At 36.9% G+C, this 12,845-nt stretch overlaps 1 protein-coding gene across 1 annotated transcript; it reads left to right on the top strand.

The window, feature by feature from the left end:
• Positions 1 to 3,700: 3,700 nt before the first annotated feature.
• Positions 3,701 to 7,274, top strand: LOC148875832 (uncharacterized). The gene is made up of 3 exons (XM_088965463.1): positions 3,701 to 5,867; positions 6,182 to 6,272; positions 6,901 to 7,274. Exons 1-3 carry the CDS (start codon positions 3,795 to 3,797, stop codon positions 7,086 to 7,088), a joined length of 2,352 nt encoding a protein of 783 aa, XP_088821589.1. The 5' UTR covers positions 3,701 to 3,794; the 3' UTR covers positions 7,089 to 7,274.
• Positions 7,275 to 12,845: the final 5,571 nt, after the last annotated feature.

Raw genomic sequence — 12,845 nt, 5'->3', positions numbered from 1 at the left:
TGGATAGTGCAAATACAAGGTTTAAAAATTAATACCATTTACAAGGTTTTGCACTGTAATATTTGTATTTTCACTCTTCCCAAATTGAGCCTTGAGAGCTTACCCTTAATTCTTTCTCTTGTTTTCTGTAAAAAAAAAAAAAAAAACTTAAATTTTTCAAAATGGAAGAAAAAGGTTGGGTGTGCTCATTCACCATAGGCTGCGTTTGGAAATGATGCAAATGGAGTGTAAATCCTGGTTCAGAATAAATTTGCACTCTGGTTCACTTTTGCCTGTGTTTGACAACATTACATTAATGCATTGACAATGATAAAAAACGCATTCTGTTAATGCATATTTACATTGATAATAAGATGTAAAAGTACATTAATAAAAAAGAAGTAAATTTGTATTTAAGTGGGCTTTTGATAAAAAAGATATTCTTTATTGGAATTCGTGTTTGTATCTATTACAGCTAAAAATCTGTTTGGTAAGAGGTAAATTTGTCGATGCAAAACTAACCCAACTTTGCAATTTATATGAATCGTTTTACACTACATATTTGCATTCTCACTTATTTGTATCGTTTCCAAATGCAGCCATAATCGTTGTAGTAGGGCATATTTTAGTTAAAAAAAGTACTAAGCAACCTTTTGTTTGTAAACTATTATCTTCTCTTTTTCTGTTTTACAATCAATATATGTTTCCTATTTAAGTATTTTCAAGCTGTATCCTACATCATCCTCGACTTGCTATAATAACGTTAGTTGCAATACTACTCCTCCACATTATTATGTAGAACGAGCTTCTTGTCTAGCTGCAACCTGCAAGCGCATCCACCCTTTTGACACGATCACTACCACCATTGGATTGGTTGGGGTTGGGGGCAGTGAGTCACTCGTGGCCACTCCATTTCTATGCTTACTTGCGAGAAGGGTTAGAAAGCGCCAATCACTGAATCATAGCGCAGGCTAGCCTTCGTTTAATCACTGAAATAAGATTTGCTCTTCACAAAGCACGCCTCACATCAATTTTACAGTACATTGCATCCATGTGTTGGAAAAATGGGGTCACTGTAACTTTGGAGGAGAAGCTTTGAGGCACGTCTGAAGACACTATCTTTAGAACGTTATTTGCCCCCACTCAGTTTCATTGAGTTTGCTATTGGGTTACAGGCAAATCCGTTCCCAGGATACAACAGAGCCTTGGGTAAGAATCTGCAACCAGCAAAGTTGAAGAATCTTCGGAGAAACTTTCTGTGAGACTGTAGCAGATCGGATCGAGAGAAAGTGGATTTCGAAAATGTGTGTTTTTGGAGTCTGATTCATGCTCTTTAAATAGTTTATGAAGAGATATGAAGAAAAGGTAGGTTCTAGTTTAGAGAAAGTACATTGAACAATCACAATTTCAAATATTGTGACTGTTTAAAAAGTAGTTAACAGTTAATGACTATTAACTTTTAATTGTGTCTCTTGAGCACACCCGATCGAATCGTGACCGTTGATCTCATCAACGGTGATCAATGGTCAGCATCGCACCAAAACCAAAGCCGCCATTCGCGAGCCACGCGGGTGCAAGCAAAGTGCGAGCAAAGCGCACGCGTGTGCGCGGTATCAAACCCCCATACTCTCCTCTACTATTTCTAAGGAGTGTAAATCAACTTCTATTAAAATACTGGAAACAAAGTTTATAATTTTCCAATGTGGGACAAGTTCAAAACTGGGTTTTGTAAGAGAAAAGCTAATTTTTCAATCAAGTGTGCAAGTGCAATTTCTCATGTAATTGACCAATCAAACCCATTGGATTTAATCTCTTATGAGATTAAAATCCAACACCATGTATTAAGAATATTTTCCCATCAATAATAACATCAAGCACAGGAGATGAGCCTAATGCATGGCTAAAAGCACCGTAAAGTTGGTGTAAGATGCACTTTATGAAGCAAATCTGTATTCTTAGTATGTGTTCGGTATTATGGACGTTTATTGCCAGGTGTTTATCAAATAAATGTTTATTTGAAAAATACTGCTTTAATTGTTTATTACTTTTGTTGTTTGGTTGGGTGTTTTATGGGCATTTCAAATAATATTCCATAAAGTTACTTTCCACCTCAACTTAAATTGTACCACATAAGCATTTTATTTCAATAAATGCCTAGACTTTGAGGGAATAAAAAATTTAAAAATTTCCCTAATGCCTCATGCACATAAATTATAGCATTTATATTTTTCTATGTTTATTTGATTAACATTGAAACCAAATAGTGGTTTAACAACAATGCCTATGTGACACTAAGTATGTGTTTGGTATAGCTTTCATTTATTCACTAAACGTTTATACTTGCATGGTGTTTGGAAGTGTGGGTGCTTTTTGGGACCGATTTTTAGGAAAAATGCTCATGCTTCCAAAACCCGTTTTTCACAAAAAAAATGTTTCTATCACGTAGGCAATGAGCAACACTATGCTGTTTGGTAAGGTGATTTTCATCACCGTTTTTCATGTATGTGTTGACAGGTAAGCACCACATAGGATACACATCAGTCAACTGTTGGGGGAAACAGTTCATCGATGCATGAAACACCAAATTTGGCGTCTCATACATCGGTGGGGCCCGATTTTCAAGACATGCCTGATTTTTTAATAATCGGCTGAACCAAACAATGAGATACATAGGCCTATGTGGGATCCGACGTGACACAATTTTTTTGAAAAATGGCCACGATTCCAAACATCCCCTTGATTTGTTTGCAAAACTGAGAAAAATAATAATGAAACTGTTTATTGATAAATAGGCGCCATTAGGCACCACATCAGCATAATAGTGAATAAACGCTTAACATTGGGGGAAGCGTTAAAATGAAGCTTCCCCCAACCATAGACATGCACATAAATAAAGGCCAGCTTTTGCAAGTCTCTATACATAGGGATCAGCATGATGGGTGTAATGCTGAAGTGGCACCTATGTGGCAGTATTTATTGAAAAAACGTCCATGATTCCAAACACTGCATATTGTAGTGGTGTTTATTCAAAAAACGTCCACATAACCAAACATACCCTTAATCGCTTCCCTGTTTAATAATGATTGGTTTGAAAATAGGCTAGTTGCAGACCCCATTATTTAGATGGCAGCTGGGGTGGCAATCTAACAGGGACGAAGTTCTTTGCATCACCACTTGCCATAGGTAGAACAAACACCTTGTACTGTAAGGCACTGAGGCGTAATCTGCTCCAAGTCTTGACTATCCAAGTCGACATTTGGGCCTAATTGATATTCGTGGTGGGTGGGACCCATTCAATGCAATGGTCGATGTTGATCCTCTGGACAGCTGGCAAGTTTACAGGGCATGGCTGAACGACATGTTGATGCAAAGAAGCATTATCGGTTTATCACCATCATTCTCTCTCGCTCAAATCACATTCACAGAAGACAGAAAACACAGACGTCCTATTGAACTTTGAGGCGTTGTAAGATCGTCGGCGATGGTGTTGTGCTTTCCTTGACACTTTGACAGTGGACACTATGGCTCTAGTGTTTGTGAATTGTGCACATGTCAAGCTGCTGGTATGGTAAATCTTAACCGTCCATTTAAGAGAGGACTTAAATGGACGTCCCAGGGATTCAACGAGTTTTGGGGGATGACGTGGCAAATAGTGAACAATAGGAAATTCTGCCACGTGGAAAATTTTGTATCAGCTGGATTTATGGGATGCCAGTTTAATAGCTTTACGGAAGCGGCATATATGGCTTGCTCTGCTCTTCTATGGCTATGAAACTGTTTCTTCTATCGCTTCTTTCTTTTCTAAATAGTCTCCAATGAAGGCTTTCACTTCTGATAATTTACTGCGGTGTTCGAATCCTCGATTCTCATCGTCTCTCTCTGCCTTCAACTTCAGATCTTCATCTCCTAAAAGCGGAGCCTTTTTTCATTTCTCCAATCGAAAATGGTGCTGGGTGTCAAGAACACCGAGTTTCTGCTCGGTCTCTTCTTCTTCTTCTTCTGCCTCACTTTCTGGGAGCTACGGTGGATGGGACGAACTGAAACCCATAGAAGATTTAGACAAGTCTAGTAAGTTGGTTCAATTCAAAAGTTTTCTGATTTCTCTAGGAATCGATGATAGAAAGCATGTATTCATGTTTTTTCTAGGGCTTGTTTCTGCTTTGGCTATTTCCAGAGTTAGAATTTCCTCAGTTATAGTTTTTCCTGCTTCTGTATTGGTTTTCGCTGTGGGATTTTCCTTGGGGTTTGTCCGTGGGGGCGGTATCCATCCATTGGCGAGAGATGCAAGTGCAAATGGAAGTAAGAAAACGAGTAAAGAGGAGAATTACAAGGTCACTGCTGATAAATTGAGGAAATTGGTGGATTTTTTCAGTGAGCTGAGTGTTAAGCTGACAATTATGGAAAATGAAATGAAAGAAACCATTGACTCGAATCGCATGGAGTCGGGTCAATTAGGAAGACATTTAGAGGCTGTTCAATCTATTAGCTTATCCATCTTGCCAGCAAAAAGTGTCCTTGAAGCTTCTGTTAATAGCATGGATCTCTTTGGTAATTTGGTTGACTCTGGTAGTATTTTAATTGAGGATGGAGAAGTCAAGAGGACTTTGAATCAGAAACCAGGTAGGAGAAGGAAAGAGACAAGTATAATCGGGTTTGATTTCTTAAGATTTCTAGGGGGATTGTTTCAGGAAAATTCAGTAGCCTTGAAGAACAATAAAGTGAAAGATAATGTTAAGCCTACGGAACCATTGATTCTGAAAGATGTAAATGATCAAGCTCAAGGAAACATTTTAATGCATGGAGTTGAAGAAGAGGTCTTAAATCCAATTTCCACCAATAACGTAGGAAACACGAACGGAGGGTCATCGTGTCCACGGTCGAACTCTGAAACTTCAAATTTATATCAATATGGAACTGACAAATTAGATAACAGAGTCGGAATAAAGAAAGTGAAACCAAAGGATTCAAAACTAGATTTTTCTGAGATGGTTAGAAATGTCAACGGAGTGCTTAACACTGAAGAATTCATTTATCGGAAAAATAATTTAAGGTTCATGAACAATCATGGAACCTTTCTGAAGATGGTGCAACAAAATACAAGTGAAATCGGTTCACCCAAGGACAACATCTATGGTTCAGTATACTTAGATGGAGATCTGAGTCGTATGGAAATCGAACATGATTCATATACCATGGAAACCAAGACATCCTTCCGACAAGAACAGACTCTAAATACATGTAATGGAGGTAGCATCCCTTCCCACAACAAGGATGAAGCTGAAAACAGGACTTACAAACCTTATGGAGGAGAGAGTTTGGAATATCCAGGTAATAACCAATGTGGAGATTATGAGACAGTTGGTTCCACATCATCATCCTCAATGATTTCAGAAGATGTGGCATTTGATCGGCATCTTACGGAGGCTACTGACCTTTTAAAACAGGCCAGGAAGGTGTTAAAAGGTAAAGGTGATGAAGAAAGGGCAGAGATTATGTTGTACAAATCTGCTAGGTTGCTCTCCAGAGCCATAGCCATGAAGCCTATGAGTTTATTGGCTGTGGGTCAGTTGGGAAATACTTTTCTTCTTCATGGGGAACTCAAGTTAAAGATAAGCCGTGAGTTGAGAACTCTTCTTTCGAAAAGAAAATCTTCATCATTTGAAGTGGTTAATGGAGTACAGAATAAGGGGTTAAATGATCAAGTTGTGAGCAAAGATAGAATTGCATCGGTTCTCATTGATGTGTGCGAAGAATGTGAACAACTCCTTGTTGAGGCAGGAAGAAAGTATAGGATGGCATTGTCAATTGACGGGAATGATGTGAGATCACTGTATAATTGGGGTCTTGCTCTCTCCTTCCGTGCTCAGTTGATTGCAGATATTGGACCGGTAAGCATTGTGATGAAAGGGGCTGCTTAGTTATGGTTAATGTTCAAAACTTGTCCAAGTTGACTTGGATTTGAATGAGTCAGTTCATTTTAACTGCAATTTTGCTAGAGAGCAATGCATGCTTATTTATTCAGCTGAGTTAAACTTGAGTTGGAGGAACGATTTTTAGATAAGATCCAAATTTTCTTTTTAAATATTTTTTATAATTATCTTTTTGTTGAATTTTCAATACTTGAGATCTTCCATTTACTGGAACTTTTAGGTACTTATTGCTGAATTAATCTGATATTTATTTGCCTTCTCATAACTTTCAGGAAGCAGCTTTTGATGCTGACAAGGTGTATTTAGCTGCAATAGATAAATTTGATGCTATGATGTCTCGAAGCAATAGTTATGCTCCTGATGGTATGATTAGCCTGCTCCTTTTCAGCCAAATGCTGTTATTTGTTCATTATATTAATATGCTAGTGCAACTTCAAAAGAAAGAAATTCTTTGAGATGAGCAAGTCTTTAGAATGTGTTTTATCATTGCAAGAAAAAAAACAAAAAGACAGAAAATAAATGACTAAAAGAAACTGTAAAGTTTTAAGAGCTAAGAAAACGTCTATTAGATTGTTAATGAATATTAATGGCTAAGAACTTTATCTTGTGTGGATTTGAGTTAGTGAGTTCATGGACACTTATTGCTGATTTTCGGTAGACAATTATGTTCCAATGAGATGAGTTTCTCATCTTTATCCTTTTCTTTACTCAAGTTGGTTTTTTATTACAAGTTACTAGCAAGCTAGACCAAAGAAAGTTTTTATGGTTATCTTCAGCTCAAAGTGTAATATGAGCTAAAGGTCACAAATTCGGGACTATCTAAAATAAATTGACCACTTATTTGCCCTTTTGATAATTGTCCCAAATCTTTATCATTTCAACATCTAAAGATGTTATTTCATTTACATTTAAAAGGTTCAGGTACCTGGTTAGTTAGCTACTGTGATTTACAGGCAAAAGAACTTATGTTCTCTCTTGACATGAGTTGCAGCTCTCTTCAGATGGGGTCTGGCATTACAGCAGCGGTCTCGCCTACGGCCAAACAATGCCAGGGAGAAAATGAAGCTGCTGCAGCAGGCAAAGAGGCTTTTTGAAGATGCACTCAATATGGATTCTGATAATCTTCAAGTAAGAGAAGCGTTATCATCATGTATGACCGAGCTGAATGTATGGGAATAGTTCTTGGTGTAAAACCAAAATGGCAATTCAGAGGGAGAATTACTTAGTGATTTTTATTCTCATGTCTTGCTGCAGATGCCCATTCCTCTTTCATCTCTTCCTTTGGGTGGGTAAAATAACACTGTACATCAACTTCCAACGCTAGATTTTGACATGCACAATTCAATTGATCGGCTTTTCACAATATAGCCAGACTGTTATTTGGACAGTAAAGTGCGGCTGAAAAGGTCATTGTTTTTGGTCTTAGGAATGTATTAAGCTTAGACCATAGGCACGGAAATTCATTCTTTTCCATCCTATGTGCACGTCTGTGTGTTGAACAAATCTCCACTCTTTACTGGTTCTGAAATAAAAGGAGGCTTCATGGATCATGAACTTTTCACCTTTATATATGGCTACGTACGTAGTGTTCCCAAAGAATTTCCTGCATACACCACCTCTCTCTCTCTCTCTCTCATCAGTACGTACTGTTCACCGAACCGTGGGCCTAATTTTGAAACCAAACCAGTATAACCAATTTCTGCAAAATCAGTAATCGAAACTGAATCAAACTCGATCGGTTAACCAGCTGATCAGTTTGGTTAACCGTTGGTTTGCTTCATCAGTTTTTTGGTTTTTTTTAAATTTATAATATATATTATAAAAAATATATAAATATATAATAAAAAATTTAAAAATATAAAATATTATATTTTAAATAATAAATAATATATTATATATTATAATATATATATATATATATATTTATATATAATGCACATTTATTAATTTATAATATATATAAATATACATAAAATATATAGAAATATATATATTTATAATATATATATATATATATTTATATATAATGCACATTTATTAATTTATAATATATATAAATATACATAAAATATATAGTCAATTCGATTAAGTGAATTTTCGGATTGATTTTTCGGTTTTTTTTTTCACCCCTAGGACCTGCTCTGCCTTTGTTCTCCTATAGTTCTATAGAGTATAGACTAAACTGGATGTTTCTGACGTCAAACAGTTGGTGAATTACAGATACGGAATCAGCACCACAACATTGATTACTCTTGTAGCTTTCCAGCGTAAGATATCCAGACCTGGCCATTGGCCAGGTGCAATCCGAGATTAGCTCTTCATTGCAGACCACCAACGAAGTATTCCCTATCATTCAACTGGCTACGTGCAGTATACTTAAGTCTTTCCTTGTAGGCAGCAAATAAGGGTCAGTTTGGAAAGAGTATAAATACAAATACAAATATAAATATGTACAATACAAATGCATACAAAATATAAAGTTTTGAACTCTCGAATTTGTATTTATACTCTTTCCAAATTGAGCCTAAAAGTCGAGGGTTCTGATACACCTATTTAAAGGTGTTTTTAGAAAGCCATTTATTTTATTTATTAAATAATATAAAAAATATCTATAAAAATAAAATTTTGAAAAAAAAAAAACAAAAAAAGGTGCATGATTTAAAGTACCAATACACCCTTAACCCCTGCAGATACATTTGGGTGTACCGATACTTATCAGATGGCTATGTGTAGACAATGGTTAGCCAGTATAATTTACAATGTGGATCAGACAGTTTTTGGTGACTGAATGAGTGAATGTCAACATTAAGTGACAACCTAAACTTGAGATCTTATGGAGGGAAGAAACGGACTTCACTTGCTTGGATGGGCCTTGATTCGGATCTTCGATGCATTTGCCCATAAAAAAGTGTTTGCTTTTAGATGGTCTCGTCTCCCCATGAACCACAGGAGCAGCATCTCACAAGAGAATTTAATTTGCGTTAGTAGACAAAATTCCATGCAACACTTAGTCTCCCAATAGAGATTTCATTAATACATCTGGCTTTACTAGAGAAATTGCTTGTAGCTAATGCCAATGAGGTATTTTGAATCTAGTATGAACAAGTATTCATGACTCCCCAAAGATGGGGTATCCTTAAAAAATGAGAGAAGTAAGAATTGAAGCTGTGAAGAGATTTCAGAATTTTCATAATTCTTGGCTTTTCCTGATTTGTAGATGCCCACTTTTGGCAGGGAGCACACTAACCTTATTATTTTACCATTCTAATTCCATCAGATGTTTCCACTTTCCACAAGGACAATTTTCACCATTCTTTTTCTAGTTCTTTGGCTGCAGAATGTCACTTGGAAAAATTCTGTCTCAGTTGAAAGAGATAACAGCCTTGCACGTCCAATAATGAAGTCAATGCGGTTCATGATGTTAGCTCAAACATTCAAGCTGTGTTTAATTGCATTTCACTGTATCTCCCGGCGGTCCTTTCTTGTTAGCTGAATCTCAATGCTTTCCACCTTGTACATCCAGTTTCCATTATATTATACATTGTTGAAAAAAAGAATGAAATTCTTTTTTCTATTGTAGAAACTGACAATGCAGGTCCCTATTGTTTCTCCATACTCACCTCTGTGACAAAACAGGGACATCAGCAGGATAAACTTTTTGGGTTCCTTCAGTTTTCTTCCTACCAATTATCATGGCATCTAACAGAAACAAGAAAAATGAAGTAATTGCATGTTATGATGCAAATTTTATTGAATTTCTTCAAATATTTCATAGATTTTTGAAAGTTTCGGCTCACAGTTTAACAAAGTTACCTGAATGAATTCATCTAAAACTCATAACTAAATGAAACCATAAAACCTGTCTCTGTTCTAAGATGGGTACCTTTCAAGTTCTTCAAGTCTGGTCAGATTTTTAAAGAACAACTTTAATTTTCCGGTTCCTCAAGAAAACATTAAAAGGTGGAAACAAAGTTCAAAGATCTGATTAGTATAGTTTTACTATGAAGTTTCCTCCTAGGAGACCATCTAACATATCAGATGAACCACTGCCACATGCATGAATAGGTTGAGATGGATATGGAGAAGCAAACTCACAACCGGGTTTTGCTCTAATTGTTTTATACAACATTCTTGTTATCACTTTCTTCCTGGGTTGGGGGAAACAGGTAACTCCAAAGTCCAACCAAATATATAATATAACAAGAGCAAGAAAGCAGAATAGTAAATACAACCTGTGTCTTGCTAAAGCCTTTTGGGAAATGTATTTCCAGATATCTCTTCTATTCTGACATTGTTATTACACAGAACATGACAGAAAATGGGAAAAGATTTCCTGGAAGGTATGCAAAGATATATCTTATGGGATGAAATTCCTGCCCCTCCACTAAATGGACATAATGTTTGTCTGACAGGCAACTATACTGAGTAGGCCATATCCACAAAGCTGATCTGCACATTAGCCCCATACTCTCCTGCATTGACCCTATAAAGTATAGGCAACTACATTGGAATTTTAGTTATTTCTTCTAACAGAAAATGGCAAGAAAGTTGTCCCAGTTTTAGCCCACAGGGAAGGGGAAAGCGGATTGAAACTTAGTTACCGCATTATGGGATGGCCCCCCATCCCCCTACACACACACAAACAAAACTATAAATCAGAAGAAACCACACTAATCTATATGTTTTACAAATTGATAACCCACCAGCCTAAGTTTGTCACCTATAACCAATAGAAAAAGTATGTATTATTCATCATGGTAGTAGGATGAACAAACAAAGAAGTTTCATAATACCACATTAATCTGAGATTGATGACTCCAAGCAAGCACATTTTGAAGAACAATAGTGACAGGCGCTAAAGTCAAAACAGGAAAGAAAAGTGTATCAACAACCTGTCCTGCAAATGTTACACACGCAGCATGAGTCAGAACCCACCACTAGATGCACTCAAAAAAGGGGAACTCCTCCAAGAAAGATGAGATAGAATAAAATAAAGAAGGTTGGACCATTCTAGCCATTGTCATCTTTCATATTTTTTTGAGCAATCAAATGAACACTCACACATATGGGTCTTGAGAATATCCGATGAAAAAGGGGGAAAACAAGTCTATAGAATGGAGGGTTGGATTTTTTTAATCAATTAGAGCAGATCACTATATCCAAGAAAGATGAGATAGAATAAAATAAAGAAGGTTGGACCATTCTAGCCATTGTCATCTTTCATATTTTTTTGAGCAATCAAATGAACACTCACACATATGGGTCTTGAGAATATCCGATGAAAAAGGGGGAAAACAAGTCTATAGAATGGAGAGTTGGATTTTTTTAATCAATTAGAGCAGATCACTATAATGGGATCCCCATCTAATGGCATAACTGAGAAGCTTGCATCCATGGCAAGAGTGAAGAGACTGCCTTTATCATATATTTATAGTCAGAATAATTGACAAATGTAACTAAGGGTCCATTTGGTTCACAGTCGGAATTGAAATCGAAATCGGTATGGTCTATTCACATAGTTTGTTTGGTTCAGACATGAATGAGAATGGTGATTAGACTCAGGTGGAATGAGATTTCATTCCCAAGGGAGGAGGGAATGGGCATTCCCTCAAATTGGAATGAGAATGGGATTTTGATTCCATCCAATCAAACAGTTAAAATTGGAATGGCCCATTTCAATTCCGATTCCAGACCTCTATTCCCGCGAATGAAACAGGCCCTAAATTAACAAGATGAAGAATTCATCCATAATACTCTGGTGCATATAACACTGTGCTAAAGTTCGGGCAATTGGTAAATCATGGCAGTAGAGGCCCTTTAATCCATGCAAAAAATGATGAGACTACAGATTTTGACTACTTCCCAAAAACTACTATCAGGCCATTTAGACCTGAATAACATTAAGAATTAAAAACTTCAAAGAAGATTACTCACCTACATGGCTAAAAAAAGGAATATTCTTTTTAAATGTTAATGTGTCAGATGGTTTTACAATCAAAACTAAAAATTAACAACGGTGCTGTGTCTGTATGACTGTATGCATACAGATAGAACATATGGTGCATTAGGCGGGATGTCAACTTGTGCTAAAACAGCACTAAAATTAAGTAATTAAGACATACTCTTCTTCATCCTCTACGCGCATAAAGAAGCGAGTAGTTATCATATCGTAAAGACTGAAATCTTCATATAATTCCAACATTAACAAACCATATGAGCCTAATGCTTGGTCTTGTGGTGGACCTGGTTGTACTGTTGTCACTTTCAACCAAACCAACAGCCAGTGACATACTCCAACTCCATGCATAGCAAACCTTCGTTATCACTTACCAGGAACTAACAAAAAGGATTCAATTTTGTTTAGGCATTTCATCAAGCATTTGATAAACAATAATGGGCACTGATTTCTGAGGCACAGAGAGCCTTGTTGATAATTGGTTTAAATGAGAGAGAGAGAGAACGTAAATCGTTAGAAACTTCGAGAGAAAGTGTCGAACAGTCTTACCACCTACTTGTTTTAGTCGTTAGTGGCTGCCAGCTTGGCCTTTATTGATGCTTTGCGAAATTCAACGTATGGTGAACCATGTCCACCACTGTACCAGCCTAACTGTCAGTACTAGGTCCCACCCGTACAGCCAATGAGGCAATTGACACAAAGCAATTGCTTTGGAACCGTGTAGAATTTTGTACATCCTTGTCATCCACCAATTACTTGAAAACACGTGCACTCGCGCCTGGAAAGTTCGGAGGTGAGGTGGCAAGTTCAAGTGCCACTTTGACCAACTTCCTCGGTCTTGCTCTTACCATGCGAAATTTGAGGGCTAAGATCTCCCAGTGATATAAACCAACGGCTTTGATGAGCAGACTCCATTGACGACAGCGGAGCACGAATTCATCGTACCTATTACTTAATTCTTAAACTCTGTGCTGGCAGCC

This window comes from Nelumbo lutea, chromosome 1 (genome assembly GCF_056320005.1).
Source record: "Nelumbo lutea isolate HS-2025 chromosome 1, American lotus-T2T, whole genome shotgun sequence".
In the NCBI taxonomy this organism is placed as follows: domain Eukaryota; kingdom Viridiplantae; phylum Streptophyta; class Magnoliopsida; order Proteales; family Nelumbonaceae; genus Nelumbo; species Nelumbo lutea.
The sequence above is the reverse complement of the archived record's forward strand: the minus strand, read 5'-3'. Positions and strand labels throughout refer to the sequence as shown.

Bases quoted from the DNA above. Each gene is read 5' to 3' on its own strand.
- LOC148875832 (XM_088965463.1), top strand. From the start codon at position 3,795: ATGAAGGCTTTCACTTCTGATAATTTACTGCGGTGTTCGAATCCTCGA. The intron at 5,868-6,181 runs GTAAGCATTGTG...CATAACTTTCAG, and splicing joins TGATTGCAGATATTGGACCG to GAAGCAGCTTTTGATGCTGA. The intron at 6,273-6,900 runs GTATGATTAGCC...CATGAGTTGCAG, and splicing joins CAATAGTTATGCTCCTGATG to CTCTCTTCAGATGGGGTCTG.